Source organism: Rhinopithecus bieti, unplaced genomic scaffold (genome assembly GCF_001698545.2).
Source record: "Rhinopithecus bieti isolate Rb0 unplaced genomic scaffold, ASM169854v2 scaffold_32083, whole genome shotgun sequence".
NCBI classification, from domain to species: domain Eukaryota; kingdom Metazoa; phylum Chordata; class Mammalia; order Primates; family Cercopithecidae; genus Rhinopithecus; species Rhinopithecus bieti.
Window position 1 is genome coordinate 1,418,687 of NW_016814096.1, and position 18,749 is coordinate 1,437,435.

Genomic DNA, 18,749 nt, shown 5'->3' on the forward strand with positions numbered 1-18,749 from the left:
TAGGTCATGAGTGCAAACCCCCTAATGAATAGGATTAGTACCCTTAGAAGAGAGGCTTGAGAGAGACCCCCTGACCTCTTCTGCCATGTGAGGGGATAGTGAAAAGACAGCTGTCTTTGAACCAGGAAGCAGGCCCTCACCAGATGCAGAATCTGCCAGCACTTTGATCTCAGACTTTGCAGCCTCCAGAACTGTGAGAAAGAAATTTCTGTTGTTTATAAGCTCCCCAGCTTATGGTATTTCAGCATAACAGCCAGAACAGACTAGGACTTCCTGCTCCATCCTCCCTCAGGAGCCAGATGAGCATTGCTGTTAAGCATGGGAACAGGCTGTATTTCTCAGAAGTGTGACATTGAAAACGGGTAGATCAAACAGGACATGCAGACTCTGTAGCCTGACATTCAGCAGCTTATGAATCCACCCCGTCTGTCTGTCTTGCCTGAGCTCCTTCCACACTAAACACACCCTCTCTGGTCAGCCTGAGGTCACTGATGCTCCCTGGGGCACTCTCTTCTTTGTACTGTTACGGGATCTTTGGGGTGTCTGTTTTCTTCCTGGAAACCTCTGTGGCTGGTGGTGCTTTTGCCCGAGTTCTTGTCCTGGGTCCAGAAAGAATGAGGTATGTAGACACAGCAAAGGTGAAGGAGGTGACAAGGAGGTTTCTTTAGCGTTAGAACAGCTCAGAAGAGACCCGGTGGGTAGCTCCTCTCTGTAGGCAGGTCGTCCCATGGAGTGTTCAGCGCTCAGCACAGAAGAGGCCCTGGAGAGGGTGGCTCCTCTCTGCCCACTGCTCATCCCACCGTCTGCTGCTCTCAGCAGAGAAGAGGCCCTGGAGAGGGTGGCTCCTCTCTACAGGCAGCTTGTTCAGACGTCTCTGCAGGTTTCTGAAGCTCTCAGCAGGGAGGGTAGCTCCTTTCTGCTGCTGGTTGTCCCGTAGTCTCTCTGTCCTCTGCCCTGCTCTGGCTGAGCCCAGGGCTTTTATGGACCTCAGAGGGGAGGAAGTGTGTGCTGATTGGTCCATGGGTTGGCCCAGAAGAGATGCCATGAGTCCCCACTCCAGCCTGAGGACTAGCAGGTAGCCCCCAATCTTCAGGCCCTCCCTGGCCTTCTGAAGGTAGGGTCTTATGGGAGACCCACCCTCTTCTGCCCAGGAGTCTGTCTACCCCACCCCTTGCCATTCATGGCCCTGGGGGCCTGTCCCCAACCCTACTCAAAAATCAGAGCCCCTGCAGGGGGAAGAGAGAGGCCAGGCAGCAGAAGCAGACACCCCCACGCCAGCAGGGAGGGGGGCACCTTCCCAAGATGCTGAGGATGTAGGCAGATGCCTAGTCTTGTTCCTGGGAGGGTGGCTACAGCTGCACCTGGGAGCTCCAGCCCCGCCAACTCAGAAGGGGCAGGGTTCCACCTTGTCCCTGGCTCCTGCCTGCTCCGTGGAGGGGGAAGCCCAGTTCTGCAGCTGTGGGTGGGGTGGTTGTAGCTGCATCCAGGGCAGATCCTGCCTGCTCCTGGCCCCATTCAAGACCACAGGGAGGCTTGAATCCACAGCACAATTTGGGTGGCTGTAGCCCCACCCGGGAGGGCAGGGCTCCTGCCTGCTCCATAGCGGAGGAGGCCTGGGTCTGCAGTCACGGTTTGGGTGGCTGCAGCAGCATCTGGGGGAGCTCCTGCTCCAACTCAAAAGGGCGGGGCTCCCACTGGCTCCATGGAATGTGCAGCCCTAGCCGCGTACCCCTGCTGCAGCCGGTGTGATGGCAGCAGCCTCTGCCATCAGTACTCCCATACATTTTGATTTGATGGTTTCTATTTGATTTTCCCTTTGCCCAGAATGCCCCTCCTACTGCATCTTCCTGGAGGTACTCTGTTCAACTTCCAAACTCACCTAAGCTGCCCAGTCCGCCCACACGTACTTCATTCGCCATAGCACCCCATCCCTCTGTTGTCCGTGGGTGCTTATTCTATGGTGTTCCAATTAACATCGTGGGTTATGTGGATTACCCTGGAACAGCATCCCTGTATGTGCCACTGTTTCTGTAGGAGAATCGACTCTAAATTAAAAATTATTTACTTGTCCTCATTCCTAGAAGTTTACATATTTTAAGCATAGGACTCTGTGTCTTCCACTTTTGATGAAGAGAGAAAAATGTTTCAAGAAACCAAAATCATATCCCAGCTCCAAGACAGTGTAATGCAGTGATTAATTCCAGCCCTTGGAGCCAGACAGACCTCTGCAAAGAATGTCTTGGTAGGTTGTCACCTTAGACTGTGGCACTCTTCAGTTTCCTCATCTGCAAGGTAAGGATAACAATACCGACCTCCTAGCTTATTGCTTTGAGAACTAAATGAGATAATGTGTGGAAAACCCTTGGCACAGGGCTCAATTGATGTTAGTTATTATTAATAATAAACCCCTGGGTTCCTCTGGAGACCATAAACAGTTCTGTTTGCTGGATTGTGCTTATATGAACAAGGTAACCAAGAGCTGGGTATGGTGGTACCCAGGTGTAGTCCCAGCTACTCAGGAGGCTGAGGCAGGAGGATCACTCGAGCCCCAGAGTTCGAGACTGCAGTGAGCTATGATGGCACCACTGCACTACAGCCTAGATGACAAAGTGAGACATCATCTCTAAAAATAATAGTAATAAAAAATAAGGTAGCTAGGCAGATTCAAATATAGACTCAGATGTATATATTCCTAAGGTTTTTCAGAGAAGTTTAAAACACCTATTTAATTCATCCAAACAGTATATCCAGTGAGTCTAAATTACCTATGTTCTTTTTTTTTTTTTTTTTTTTGGAGACAGAGTCTCGCTCTGTTGCCCAGGCTGGAGTGCAGTGGTGCAATCTCAGCTCATTGCAACCTCTACCTCCTGGGTTCAAGTGACTCTCCTGCTTCAGCCTCCCAAGTAGCTGGGACTACAGGCGCCCACCACCATGCCTGGCTAATTTTTTTTTGTATTTTTAGTAGAGATGGGGTTTCACCATTTTAGCCAGGATGGTCTTGATCTCCTGACCTCGTGATCCACCCACCTCGGCCTCCCAAAGTGCTGGGATTATAGGCGTGAGCCACCAAAATTACCTATTTTCTAAACAAACTGACTCTGAGTTTTGTATCTATACAATGGTAGGTGGCTTCCATTTTCTTCTAAGTTCTCTTCCATGTCCTCAGTCCCCTCCTGCTTCCAGTGTCGAGTGTGTCCTGTAACTTGAGCTCTTTCCTCATGCCGGGCCCTGTCCTTCTCTCCCCACGCCCTCTACAGGTGCCCCTCCCAGGGTACATCGAGGCCTACCCCCGATCACGGTACCCGCAGAGCTCTCCCTCCAGGCTTCCTCGCCAGTACAGCCAGCCAGTCAACCTGCACCCCAGCCTGGAGCAGGCCCCGGCACCTTCCGCAGCAGCCTCGCAGCAGAGCCTGGCAGAAAACGACCCATCTGACACTCCCCTGACCAACATCTCCACTGCGGCCCTCGTGAAGGCCATCCGGGAGGAGGTGGCCAAGCTGGCCAAAAAACAGACAGATATGTTTGAGTTCCAGGTCTAATGCCTTAGCCCATGGGACTCTGGACTTCTGAACTCTGAGGACACAGCCTTTGGGTTTCCCATGCCTACATGTTAGGACTTGAGACATAGCAATGGGTGAGTCTTTCTCACCCTCTGTTTCTGAAAAGGTGAACTATGGGGCTTCTGGGAACAGGAAACTCTTGAACGACTAGATTCTTGGCTCATCCAACTGACTGTGGGTCAAGAAGTCCCTGCTTGGGGGCCTTATGTTTGGTAATCTCTCATGTCAAATGTTTGAACTGTGGCCGTATTCCCTATGGAACCTTAGTCACGAGATAGCACTAGCTAATCTACAGATTCCTATCCAATGCCACATTTTAATCAATCACCGGAAGCGGGAGAACGTAGCTCTTATCTTCGGTGACCTCTGCATGTTAACTCTGTTTCTGTGTTAAAGGCAATGCAGGAGTGTGGATTAAGCACCAGACTGTGTTCTCAGTCAGCCATGACCGTGAGCATTAAAATCAGTTTGTAAGGGAGACACTGACTCCAGCCAAGAAACCGGAGCCCCTTTTTTTAGGTTCATATTCAAAGTCAAATGAACTGGATGAAAGTCAGTACCAATGACTGTGCCTATAAATAGGCCTGACTCTTTGTTTCCCTCATCAATTAAATAAAGGCCAAGAAAGAGAGAAGATGAGAGGGAATGGTGGATTTGTGTTGACAGATTTTTAAAAAGGTGTTGCCATTTTGGAAATAAAAGTCCCCTACAAGTTAGGATCTAACGGAAAGAGAATCGGTGCTAAGAGCTTTTAGGATCCTACAAAAGAAACACAGTTATTTGTGGAGGTTTTTCTTTGCCCTGCTTTGAAGGTGGCCTGAGAATGGAGCTTCTCTTTTTCTTGGGATAATAGATACATCAACTTTTACAAGAAAATCTCTGTCTCTTCAACAATGATGTCCAGTGTGTGCTGCTGAGTGGTACAAAAGGAAATAGTACTTGATTCCTGTTAGAAACAGGAGTGGTAGAACCACAGTCTTCCCAGGCCACAGCCTCTGTTTATAGAAGCTTCTGAATGTAGAAAAGCTGTTGAATTTCATTTAAATGTAAATAACCTTTTAAAAAGCATATGGAGTTAGCCAGTTCCCCCTAGTTAATGGACATAGGAAGACGTTTGCTGAAATGGCAGGGTGGCCACCTTGTGACCATGACATTGTAAGTTACCCTCCCTGGCATGGCAAGTTGGCTTCCTGAGCTCTGGGTAGAGGACATCGCCTCACAGCACTGAGGCACCAGCTGCTGCCTACCCATCAATGCAAGCAAAACAGCTACTGACTTTGTATACCTGGGAGATTGGAGACTCTGGTTCCCTCGCCGAGTGTGACAGCCTGTGCAGGGTTGGGGGCTTACTTGGTGTCTGTTGGAGAATGAGGTCCTGTCCTGCTTTCACCCATGACCCATCTAGCTTCAGCTGTATCCATTTTCTTCTGAGCCCATCTTTCCATTGTCCTCACGAGTTTCTTTGGTCTTTACTGAAAGAAGATGGTAGAAATTTAACAGTTGAGAGAAGACTAGAAATGGAACTGATTAGAAGGGGAGGTTCAAACTGTCAATGCAGAGACTTTTCAAAGTTGTTTTTATTTTCCAATGGCAAAAAATTGCCCTTTCTGGAATGTTCAGAGATGATGTGTCATGGAACCTTCAAACAAGTCTCTTGTTCGGATGATAATAGGTAGTGTCCTTTTAGTATGCTGGTTGATCTTTCATAGTGTTAGTGTTTTGTTACTTAAAAAGGAAATCAGCTATAAATAAAATGTATTTTTGTAATTCCCGTGTGTATATATGGTATATTTCTATCAATGGCCAGTTGTTGTAGTCCAAAACCTAAATCAGTTTGCAAAACACTGTGGACAGTGTGAGATTTTATTGACAGGTTAACAAAATGCCTACGTCTATCCACATAGGCATTCAATGCACTTGAATGAACAAAGAGCCAAAGAAACTCAGCCTTTTCATGCAAATGGTATGAGTCTGATAAAATCAGCTACATTGTCCTGCTTTATCAATAATATTTCATTAGTGCAATGATATCAACCAGTACTTTGTCTACTTGGTAAATGCCTGGAAATACTGTATGTGAAAATGACGTTTCAAGACCTTACTGTAATTGAAATATACGTAAATGTTTCAGAAGACAGTGTCTGAAATTTGGATGTTTCAATGACTTACAGAGACTGAGTCTACAGTTTGCAGAGCTATGGCTCCAGAGTGCTAAGAGGATGGAGTCACAAATCACTGTGGTCTTTACAGAGCCCCAGGAAATATTGAGTGAGTCAACTGAGATGACTAAAAAGATAGCATGCTAAATCAGATATACTCTCTTAAACTAGACACCAGGGGTTTAACAGTAGTATTAACAGATGAGAGGAAAACCTTAAGCTGGAAAGAAATCAGTCTGTTCACGTTTTCCCACTCATGGGGAGATAGAGCCACCTGGTCAGATTTTCTGTGACTGAGAGAGATGTGGTCCTTTCCCTGAAGAATCTCCTAACCCCACAGAGGTGACAGATACCTGGACAGCTGACTCTAAGAGATGGTCAAAAGTGCCTCAAAGAATTGAAATAGGGTTCCCAGAGAGCCCCGAGGAGGCAGCAATGAACAAACACCCTGTTCATCAGAACCCTCTAGACAGTTGCAGAAGCCGCAAAGGACCTTGGTTGACCTCGGAGGAGGAAGCGGAAGTACCAAGAAGTGGAGTGACCAGCCCAGTGATTCAGTCCCAACCTGCTGGTTCACCAGCCGGCTTGCTTTCCATCTCACCATGTGGCCTGCAGGCTTGTCAGTAACACATTTCTTTAACTGTGCCTAGAGGTTTAAGAAAAAGATAAGGGTCATATGAAGAACTCCACAGTGTTCTTGCCAAGAAAAAAGATGATTGAGTATATAACGAACTTCAGATACAGTGTATAGAGGATGATGCATTTGTGGCATAATAAACAGTTTTCAGTGCTGGTTTTGATATGAGTTTTCTGCATTCATGAAAAAGAAATGCATTTTGGCTTTTTCCAGAGAGTTCCATCAAGGAAATGGAGACCTCACCTGCTCTTCTAGACTGTGGGGGTGCATTCCTGTCTCAGCACTAAGGATCCCAACAGGCAGGCAGGGAGGCCCTTGACTTTGTGTCACTGTGAGGCAGCAGAGTCCATGCTCTGCATCAGGGGAGGGGACCCAGTGGTACAGTAAAAGGCCCTTGTGTGGCGTGAGACCTGTGATCTGAGGCTTGTGCGTAATGAGACGGCAGCTGTTACCTGCAGAGCAAGGAGTTTCCTCTTTCAGGGTAGATTATGTAAGAATCAATTCCCTGGTCCCGGGAGAAGTTTTATTGTGAGTTTGTTAATTTAAGAACTCAGCAGAAGGGCATGTAATGTCTCAGTAATCTTGATGGAAGAAAGGAAATAGATCTGTGATTAAAACGCACACATACACATACACACACACACACACACACCCCTTTGGAGAAAGACTGTAGAATGGAGGAGGTGAGGAATTTAACTAATAGAAATGCTTTTTCTAACAGGCAGAAATTAGAGAAATGGATCAAAAGATTTAAACATTGATTACATATAAACGAGTTTCCTTTTTGTTTTCTACATAGCACACAGGTGTTCAACGTTTAATGAATAACATAACAGATATTGTCTTAAAAGTCTGAAAACAGGATTTGTACTTAATCCTAAATTCCTCCTATCACACACCAGAAAATAATTTGGATTTTATTTACAAACTACATCCAAGTACTCTTAAGGAAAGAGTGTCATTTAGCTTGGAGTAGGGACTGACTGGGGGTCTAAGTGTTGGAAATTAAATTCTGTCATTCAGTCCAACCTCAAATGTGTTCCAGGCAAGGAGCTTTGCAAGGACTAGAAATCCATTCACACTTGGTCAAGTGCAGGCATTGGCTGAAAGAATAGAGGGACATTTCACAAACAGAACACGGCTCCCCTACAGGAAAGGGATGGAGACAGCTACCCTTGCCCTTACTCTCACGTTCTCTGTCCTCATGGACTTTCTCCTCTGTTTCCCTCTGCCTATCTGCCTGGTTCTCTTGCTTCTCCTGGCCAACCAGCTTTCTCATTAGTGCATATGTAGCTGAAAAATCGACTCCAGAACCCACTCCGCAAAACCTTTCCTTTTCGGTACCCACCACTCTGACTAGCATCTCTGTGACCCCTAAGGCAAATTTTTGAGGATCCGATTGGTTTAGTTCATCTGCCTATGGGTGAGCCACCCTGGGGTCAGGTGCCTGTCCAATCAGCTGTTACCAAGGAGGCAGGGTCATGTCATTTAAGCATGGCCCGGTGGACTGACCCTTTCAGCAGGGACTTTTACTGGGGGTTGGTACCCAGAAGAAGGAGCATGAGTGGGCAAGACCTCCAAAAAGAACCTACTACACACTGGAACTGACTCGTACTCCTGGGATGCCATGCCACGCAGCAGCCAGCACTCGGAGAGCAGTCCCCTGGATACTACCACAGAGAGAAAAGGGGCATCTTCACTTGCACATCAGGTGAGGGTGCACATACTTGAAACTCTGCTAGACTGGCCAGAGCTGCCCCAGCCACTTCTCACCCCACCACCAGTTATTGATACAGCTGCTGGGTCTAAGAAGCAATTTCTGACCAAGGCCCAGTTAGCACAATGTCTTGCTCAGCAGACAATAAATACTTGTAAATTGAATTGCATGATCTTAGCTCAGGTGCTATTAATGTGGCTCATGGCCACACACTTGCATGGATCAGAAAACCAATGAGCCCCTCAACAGAGTCTTTTGAAACAAAATTGGTTTCAAGTGAAACTTACATTATTTTGGCTTTGACCTTCTGAATATAAGTTAGTGTCCTGAGAATTGAAAGACCTCTTGATTTCTTAGGTGAACTGTTACAGAATCCTAGCCTGTGGTAAATGATAAAATGTAAGGTGTTTCTGAAAAGGAATATTTAGGAAATATAATTGTGCCACAAACACATGACTTTAGAAGATACGCAGTTGCTCTGATTCTGCAGGTTTAAAAAAATGGGAAGTTTGTGATATGGCAGAATCTGTCTCCACTGGTCAAACCATACTTCAATGAGAGCCATTATAAATGAAATCTAAAAATTGATCATTTTCATTCTCTGACCTTGGACAGACTTTTGCAAATTATGGAGAGAGATCATCAACATATTTTACATAAATTAACTGTGGCCTCATCTTATTTCTCCTCATTTCTTCCTTATGCTTAAACACACACCCATCTCACACACAAACTGAGTAGAGAAAAGATTTGTACCAAACAGAATCAGAGGCATATGAATGGACTGGAAATTGTGAAAAAGGTATAAATATCCTAGACCTTGATCAACTCACTTTAAACTGGTCTCTGATTCCTCATCTGTCAAATGGGTATAAGACCCTCTACACTTCCCATGGGGATTTTGAGCAGCACATGCATAATGTATCTGAAAACGGTTTGACAAGCACTTGAAGGCATTCTTACTAAATTATTAGTTTTGTAATTCAGTTTTATCCAGGAAAATACTTTATCTCCTCCGATCTGCTGAATTAATTTATACAGTCACATGTTCCATGACACGTTTTGCCAAGGAAAAATGAAGAAATTCCTAAATTTGAAATTGCCCACAAGATCTAGCGTCATCTGTTGCTGTTATTGTCATTGTTGTCTATGATTTGGAGGATATGTAAGTACTTGTACATGTGCTTTAACTCTGGGTGAAAAATCCCGACCGGTGAGTCTTTAAAACCATATTAGACACATTGGGCAAAGTACTGAGCAGAAACTTTGAATGTAGCTGTTGTTATTTTAATGCTTTGCTTTCTAATGAACTTTGTATGTCCTTAGCCTCTGCCGGGAACAGAGTGTTCATATGCTGTTAGAATTTTTTATTGTAAAATAAAATGACAAAGGCTTTCATACCCCAAAACCTGCCTGTTTCTCATTCTACCTCCTCCAGATGGTGAGATGGAATCCCTTTCACAAGCCAGCCACAAAACAGTGCCTGTTGGGGGTTGCTAAAGAACCATTCCAGTCCTGGAGGACCCAGTGTGGTCTCAGGAGCCATCCCAGCTTGGGTGATGAGCTCATGGGCCAAAAAAAAAATGCTCACCCCTGGCCATCCACAGGCCCCAGAGAAGCAGTTTCAGCCTACCCATGACTTAGTAGCTAAAGAAAGATGTATTCCTGGGGCCAACAGGACCCAAGGGAGAAGAAGCCAATGTCTGCTTAGGTGCCCTTCTCAGAGCATAAAGAAGTCTCATCCAGGTCAGTGGCTCCCAAGGAGTCCAAGAATAACAGTGGTATGGGACACCAGCTCCCAAGACCACCCATCTGTACCACCCCATGTGAGTCCCAGCAGTCCTGATGCCTGCCTTATGTTCAGCCCTATCCAGAGAACATATGTGGTGCTGTCTGCTCTGCCCTCTGGTTATTGGACAGGAGAGACCATCGACCCAGGAGCCACAAGCTCACAGGCTGACCAGCCACAAAAATGTGGCTCAGCACATGGGCTAGGCCAACTGGATTATCTCTCTAGGAAATACCAAGAAACAGAGTCTGTTATCAGTAGAGGCTGAAATTGGGTGGTCAAGACTCAGAGAAGCCATGATGGACCATATTCAAAGCAAAGTTCTAAGAAGGCAGAATATTGAGTAAGAAGTGGCCTTGAGGCCAAGGAGCTTTCAAAGGTAAGAAAGCCTGTCTCTTGTAATGAAAACAGACAAGACCAAACAATTTCTGAGGCATCCCTGTGCCCTGGTGGTCAGTCACAACCCTGGGGCTTTTATGGATCCATTGAGCTTGGGCAGCAACATGGCGCTGCTTCTCGCTGAAGCCTAATTTGCTCCAATTCTCTGCATGTACCTAGAAAGTACTTAAGAGACTGGAGGAGCAATTTTTTTACTCTACTCTTGGCTTCTCTGTAAAGAGGGCTCAAATATGCACAAAAGACATTCCCAAAGCCACTGTCTTGCTACAGGGGGAAATAAACTTGGAACCCCTACAAAATGCTTTTTGTGAGGCTCACCATGGGGTGAAGGCCATTGCAAAGAATAGTACAAGTAAGTCCAAGAGCTGATGGATTCCCTACTCTTCCCTTGTTTTCTTCCTCCTGGACCCTGGTTGCTCCTGGCTTTCAAGGCAAATGAAATAATCAAGTCAAAGGAAGTGGTGGTGCCTACGTCAGTACCAGGAGTAGGAGGCAGACACAGGCGCAGAAAGCTGGAAAAGGCATATGGCAAACCCAGCTTCACCTTGCTGAGTCTCCATCATAAATAGGAGAACATACTTCTTCACAAGGACATTCTGTAGACTTCTGAGTAAATGTCATGCATCCAACTCGTAAGCTCTGCTGGCCACTAGAAACCAGAAAGAACGTACCTACGAAGGAGTGTGGAACCAATTAATGGAAACATCATTGAGGGTCAACTGCTGGTAAAATGTACATGGATGAGTAGTAGGTGCTACAGACTGCATATTTGTGTCACCCCCACTCCCCAGTTCATGTCTTATAACGTAATCCCCAATGTGAAGGTATCTGGAGGTGGGGCCTTTGGGAGGTGATTATGTCATGAACCTTCATTCATGAGATTAGTGCTGTTATATGTAATAAAGGCCCCAGAGACCCCCTCATCTCTTCTGCCATCTATGAACCAGGAAGTGGGCCCTCACAGACACCAAATCTGCTGGTACCTTGAATTTGGACTTCCTAGATTAGAACTGTGAAAAATAAGGTACCATCCAGTTTATGGTATTTTGTTATAGCAGCCTGAACAGACTGAGACAGTAGGAAACAGTTGCTTTCTTTCTATAACCACTTGGAGGAATGGTTATGATCAACACTGGTTTGCATAGTTTGGCACTTCATTTTTAACAACATTTCAGTGTTAATATTTGCACATTCACAAACTCGCATTTGGGGAGAGGCCATCGGACTCATTGGAATTGAAATAAAGTCTCATTAGCATAACAGTTTCACCACCAACCTGTCCTCCAAGCCCCCAGACTCCAATGAGCCTACACTCAACATATATGAGAGCTTGCTTTTTACTCTGGTGCCCACTTCCTCACTCAGCTCCTCGGTCTTGGTGTGGGAGGCCTTTGGGAGACCTACAGGGCCTGTGGAAGCCACACCCCTTGAGGCTGTATCCCCATGATGTCAACACAACCTAATGAAAAATCAGGCAACCACCAGATGCCTTGCCTAGGGAACCTTTGGGAACAGCTGGATTTGGGGCACGGGATCTACCAATAGGCTGGATGTTGCACTGGATTTCTCATGGTGTATCCTACTCTGCTGGGATTGGGAGACAAAGCCAGGGGCTGATTGCATGCCCCTTGGGATGTCCATTTTGTAGGTCAGGTTTTAACAGCATCAAGAGAGGGTCTGGACAGTCTTAAGACTGGGAAAACAAAGGGCCAGATTGCCTGAGTTGCTTCATGTATTAATGTTCGGAGGCTTTGGGAACTAGAAGTTTGCTTCTCTGTGAGATTTTATCCCTAAAACTGGTTGGTCCTGAACACACTTTTGTGTGCCACAGTGACCAACTCCTTTAGAATGGGTCCAGGTAAAAGAGAACCAAAGGCTAAGACCAGAAACCAGATGCCATAACTGAGCAGGCATTAGCCCTGGAGAAGGGGGCATGCATATCTGGGTATGGTTTTATCCTGTTTTATTTTATTTCCATAGGTTTTTGGAGAATAGGTGGTATTTGGTTATGTAAGTTCTTCAGTGGTGATTTGTGAGATTTTGGTGCATCTGTCACCCCAGCAGTATACACTGAAACCAATTTGTAGCCTTTTATCCCTCACCTGCTTCCTACCCTTTCCTCATGAGTCCCCAAAGTCTATTGTATCATCCTTATGGCTTTGCATTCTCATAGCTTAGTGCCCACTTATGAGTGAGAATATACAATGTTTGGTTTTTCATTCCTGAGTTACTTCACTTAGAATAATAGTCTCCAATCCCATCTTGGTTGCTGCAAATGCCATTAATTCATTGCTTTTTATGGCTGAGTAGTATTCCATTGTACATATATACCACAATTTCTTTATCCACTCATTGATTGATGGGCATTTGTTCTAGTTCAATATTTTTGTAATTATGAATTGTGCTGCTATAAACATGTGTGTACAAGTATCTTTTTTGTATAATGACTTCTTTTCCTCTGGGTGGATACCCAGTAGTGGATCAAATGGTAGTTCTACTATTAGGTCTTTAAAGAATCTCCAGACTGTTTTCCATAGTGGTTGTACTAGTTTACATTCCTACCAGCAGTGTAAAAGTATTCCCTTGTCACCACATCCATGCCAACATCTATTTTATTTATTTTTTGACAATGGTCATTCTTGAGGGAGTAAGGTGATATCACAGTGATTTTGATTTGCATTTCTGTGATCATTAGTTATGTTGAGCATTTTTTCATATGTTTCATGGCCATTTGTATATCTTCTTTTGAGAATTGTCTATTCATGTTCTTAGCCCACTTTTTGATGGGATTGTTGTTTATTTCTTGCTAATTTGTTAGAGTTCCTTGTAGATTCTGGATATTAGTCGTTGTTGGATGTATAGGTTGTGAAGATTTTCCCCCACTCTATGGGCTGTTGTCTGTTTACTCTGCTGACTGTTCCTTTTGCTGTGCAAAAGCTCTTTAGTTTAATTAAGTCCCAACTATTTATCTTTGTTTTTGTTGCACTTACTTTTGGGTTCTTGGTCATGAAACCGTTGCATAAGCCAATGTCTAGAAGGGTTTTCCAATGTTATCTTCTAGAATTTTATAGCTTTAGGTCTTAGATTTAAGTCCTTGATCCATCTGGAGTTGATTTTTGTGCAAGGTGAGAGATGAGGATCCAGTTTCATTCTCCTACATGTGGCTTGCCAATTATCCCAGCACCATTTGTTGAATAGGGTGTCCCTTTCCCACTTTTTTTTTTGTTTGCTTTGTTGAAGATCAGTTGGCTGTAACTATTTGGATTTATTTCTTGGTTCTCTATTCTGTTCCACTGGTCTATGTGCCTATTTTTATACCAGTACCATGCTGTTTTGGTGACTGTGGCTTTATAATATAGTTTGAAATCAGGTAATGTGATGCCTCCAGATTTGTTCTTTTTCTTGCTTTGGCTAGGTAGGCTCTTTTCGGTTCCATGTGAATTTTAGGACTGTTTTTTCTAGTTCTGTGAAGAATGATGGTGGTATTTTGATGGGAATTGCATTGAATTTGTAGATTACTTTTGACTATATAATTATTTTCACAATATTAATTCTACCCATCCATGAGCATGACATGTGTTTCCATTTGTTTGTGTCTATGATTTCTTTCAGCAGTGTTTTGTATTTGTCCTTGTAGAGGTCTTTCACCTCCTTGGTTAGATATATTCCTAAATACTGTACTGTACTGTATTGTATTATATTGTATTGTATTGGTAAAGAAAGAAAAGGCTATTGTAAAAAATGTTGAGTTCTTGATTTGATTCTTAGCTTGATCACTGTTGGTGTATAGCAGAGCTACTGATTTGTGTACATTAACTTTGTATCCTGAAACTTTGCTGAATTCATTAATCAGTTCTAGGAGTTTTTTGAAGGAGTTTTTAGGGTTTTCTAGGTATACAGTCATACCATCAGTGAACAGCAACAGTTTGACTTCCTTTTTAGTGATTTGAATGCCCTTTTTCTCTTGCCTGATTGCTCTGGCTAGGACTTCCAGCACTACGTTGAATAGAAGTGGTGAGAGTGGGCATCCTTGTCTTGTTGGGAATGCTTTCTCAGAGGGAATGCTTTCAACTTTTCCTGATTCAGTATTATGTTGGCTGTGGGTTTGTGATAGATGGCTTTTATTACATTGAGGTATGTCCCTTGTATGTTGATTTGGCTGAGAGTTATAATCATAAAAGCAATGCTGGATTTTGTCAAATGCTTTTTCTGTGTCTATTGAGATGATCATGTGATTTTTGTTTTTAATTCGGTTAATGTGGTGTATCATATTTATTGACCTGCATATGTTAAACTATCCCTACATCCCTAGTATGAAACCCACTTGATGATGGTGTGTTATCTTTTTGATAATGCTGTTGGATTTGGTTAGCTAGTATTTTGGTGAGGATTCTTGCATCTACGTTCAACAGGAATATTGGTCTGTAATTTTCTTTTTTTGTTATGCCCTTTCCCAGTTTTGGTATTAGGGTGATACTAGCTTCATAGAATATTTAGGGAGGATTCCTCTTTCTCTATCTTATGGAATAGTGTCAATAGAAATGGTACCAATTCTTCTTTGAATGTCTGGTTTCACCTGTGAATCCTTCTGGTCCTGGACTTTTTCTGTTGGTATTTTTTTTTTATTACCATTTCTTTTTCACTATTTGTTATGGGTTTCTTCAGGGTTTCTAATTCTTCCTGATTTAAGCTAAGAGAGTTGTATCTTTCCAGGAATTTATGTATCTCCTCTAGGTTTTATAGTTTATGTGCATAAAGGTGTTCATAGTAGCCTTGAATGATCTTTTGTATTTCTGTGGTGTTGGTTGTAATATCTCCCATTTTGTTTCTAATTGAGCTTCTTTGGATCTTCTCTCTTCTTGGTTAATCTTGCTAATGGTCTATCAATTTTATTTATCTTTTCAAAGAACCAGCGTTTCATTTCATTTATCTTTTGTATTGTTTTTCTTTTTTCAATTTCATTTAGTTCTGCTCTAATCTTTGTTATTTCTTTTCCTCTGCTGAGTTTGGGTTTGGATTGTTCTTGTTTCTCCAGTTCTGTGAGGTGTGACCTTAGATAGACTATTTGTGCTCTTTCAGACTTTTTGATGTAGGCATTTAATGCTATGAAGTTTCGATAGGTTGTGTCACTATTATCTTTCAGTTCAAAGAACTTTTTCATTTCCATCTTGATTTCACTGTTGACCCAACGATCATTCAAGAGCAGGTTCTTTAATTTCCATGTATGTATGGTTTTGAGGATTCCATTTGGAGTTGATTTCCCATTTTATTCCACTGTGGTCTGAGAGAGTACTTGATATAATTTCAGTTTTCTTAAATTTATTGAGATTTGTTTTGTGACCTATCATATGGTCTATCTTGGAGAACATTCCATGCCCTGATGAACAGAATGTGTATTCTGCAGTTGTTGGGTAGAATGTTCTTAAATATTTGTTAAGTCCATTTGTTCTAGGGTATAGTTTAAATCCATTGTTTCTTTGTTGACATTCTGTCTTAAAGACCTGTCTAGTGCTGTCAGTGGAATATTGAAGTCCCCCAGTATTAATTGTGTTGCTGTCTATCTCATTTCTTAGGTCCAGCAGTAATTGTTTTATAAATTTGGGAGCTCTAGTGTTAGGTGCATATATATTTAGGATTGTGGTATTTTCCTGTTGGACAAAGCCTTTTATCATTATATAATACCCTGGTTTGTCTTTTTAAACTGCTGTTGCTTTAAAGTTTGTTTTGTCTGATATAAGAATAGCTACTCCTGCTCGCTTTTGGTGTCCATTTGTATGGAATGTCTTTTTCCACCTCTACCTTAGGTTTATGTGAGTCCTTATGTGTTAGGTGAGTCTCTTGAAGGCTGCAGATACTTGGTTCGTGAATTCTTGTCCATTCTGCAATTTTGTGTCTTCTAAGTGGAGCATTTGGGCCATTTGCCTTCAACATTAGTATTGAAATGTGAGGCACTATTCCATTCATCGTGCTATTTGTTGCCTGTATACCTTGGGTTTAAAAAAAAAAAAAAAATTTATAGGTCCTGTGAGATTTATGCTTTAAAGAGGTTCTGTTTTGATGTGTTTCCAGGATTTGTTTCAATATTTAGAGCTCCTTTTAGCAGTTCTTATAGTGCTGGTATGGTAGTGGCAAGTTCTCTTAGCATTTGTTTGTCTGAAAAAGACTATCTTTCCTTCATTTATGAAGCTTAGTTTCACTGGTTACAAAATTCTTGGCTGTTTAAGGAGGCAGAAAAAGGGCCCCAATCCCTTCTAGCTTACAGGGTTTCTGCTGAAAAATCTGCTGTTAATCTGACAGGTTTTCCTTTATAGGTTACCTGGTGCTTTTGCCTCACAGCTCTTAAGATTCTTTCCTTCATCTTGACTTTAGATAACCTGATGACAATGTGCCTAGGTGATGATCTTTTAGCAGTAAATTTCCCAGGTGTTCTTTGAGCTGCTTGTATTTAGATGTCTAGGTCTCTAGCAAGGCTGGGGAAGTTTTCCTCGATTATTCCCCCAAATATGTTTTCCAAACTTTTAGATTTCTCTTCTTCCTTAGGAATGCCAATTATTCTTAGGTTTGGTCATTTAACATAATCCCAAACTTCTTGGAGGCTTTGTTCATGTTTTAATTATTTTTTCTTTGTCTTTGTTGGATTGGGTTAAATCATAAACCTTGTCTTTGAGTCTGAAGTTCTTTCTTCTGCTTGTTCAATTCTATTGCTGAGATTTTCCAGTACATTTTGCATTTCTCTAAGTGTGTCCTTTATTTCCTGAAGTTGTGGTTTTTTTTTTTTTTTCTAATGCTTTCTACTTCACTGAAGATTTCTTCCCTCATATCTTGTATCTTTTTTTGATTTCCTTAAATTGGACTTCACCTTTCTCTGGTGGCTCCTTGATTAATGTAATAATTAACCTTCTAAATTCTTTTTTAGGTAAACCAGGGATTTCTTCTTGATTTGGATCCATTGCTGGTGAGCTAGTGTGACTTTTTGGGGGTGTTAAAGAACCTTGTTTTGTCATGTTACCAGTATTTTTTTCCTGGTTCCTTCTCATTTGGGTAGGCTATGTCAGAGGGAAGATCTGGGGCTCAAGGCTGCCGTGCAGATCCTTTTGTCCCATGGGGTGTTCCCTTGATGTGGTGCTCTCCCCTTCTTCCTAGAGATGTGGCTTCCTGAGAGCTGAACTGTAGTGATTATTATTTCTCTTCAGGATCTAGCCACCCAGCAGGGCTACCAGACCCCTGGCTGGTACTGGGGGGTGTTTGCACAGACCTGTGATGTGAACCATCTTCAGGTCTCTCCACTGTGGATACCAGCACCTGTTCCAGTGGAGGTGGCAGGGTGGTGAAATGGACTCTGTGAGGGTTCTTAGCTTTGGTAGTTTAATGTACTAGTTTTGTGCTGGTTGGCCTCCTCCCAGAAAGTGGCATTTTCAAGAGAGCATCAGCTGGGGTTGTACAGGGAGGATCAAGCAGTGAGCAGGGCCTTAGAACTCCTAAGAGAATATGCCCTTTCTCTTCAGCTACCAGGGTGAGTAGGGAAGGACCATCAGGTGAGGGCAGGGCTAGGCATGTCTGAGCTCAGACTCGCTGTAGGTGGGGCTTGCTGCCACTGCTGTGGGAGATGGAGGTGTGGTTCGCATGTCAATGGAGTTATGCTCCCAGGAGGATTATGGCTCCCTCTGCTGTGTCAGGCAGGTTGTCAGGGAAATGGGGGAAAGCCAGCAGTTACAGGTCTCACCCAGCTCCCACGTAACCCAAAAGGCCAGTCTCACTCCCACTGTGCCCTCCCCCAACAGCACCGAGTTTGTTTCTAGGCAGTGGATGAGCAGGGCTGAGAACTTGCTCCAGGGTAGCAGCCTCCCAGCTGAGAAAACAAGACTGGCTTTCATGCCTCCTCACCTGTGGAGTCTACACACCAGATTCACACCCTCTTCCGAGTTTCGGCCAGGAGACCTCATGTTTGGTTGGAATTGTTACAGAGTTCAGCTGGAGGTTTCCTTCTCTCTGTGGTCTTTTCCCAGTTCCTCCGGCAGCCCTCCCCAATGACCCATGTGAGACAAGTCAGAAATGGCTTCCTTAGGGACCCAGAGAGCCCACAGGGCTTTTCCTGCTGCTTCCTCTACCCCTGTATTTCTGCTCAGCTCTCTAAATTAACTCAGCTCCAGGTAAGGTTAAATCCTTCTCCTGTGATCTAGACCTTCAGGTTCCCCAATGAGGATGTGGGTTCAGGGGCAGATGATTCCTGTCAGGCCTCTGAGCCCAAGCCAAGCCATCACATCCCCTGTGACTTGCACGTATATACGCCCAGATGGCCTGAAGTAACTGAAGAATCACAAAAGAAGTGCAGATGCCCTGCCTCGCCTTAACTGATGACATTCCACCACAAAAGAAGTGAAAATGGCCGGTCCTTGCCTTAAGCGATGACGTTATCTTGTGAAGTTCCTTTTCCTGGCTCATCCTGGCTCAAAAGCTCCCCACCTGAGCACCTTGTAACCCCACTCCT

The 18,749-nt window shown here is 43.7% G+C and overlaps 1 protein-coding gene across 3 annotated transcripts in view; it reads left to right on the forward strand.

Annotated features, from left to right (window-relative positions):
* The window catches only part of KIAA1549L (KIAA1549 like), a 128,175-nt gene extending 118,694 nt beyond the window's left edge, over nt 1-9,481 (forward strand). For all 3 annotated transcript variants that reach the window (XM_017849748.1, XM_017849749.1, XM_017849750.1), the window contains exon 20: nt 3,258-9,481. In XM_017849748.1, coding sequence (XP_017705237.1) covers nt 3,258-3,539 — 282 coding nt within the window. In that variant the 3' untranslated portion in view covers nt 3,540-9,481. The remainder of the gene's footprint in view (nt 1-3,257) is intronic.
* The last annotated feature ends 9,268 nt before the right edge of the window (nt 9,482-18,749 follow it).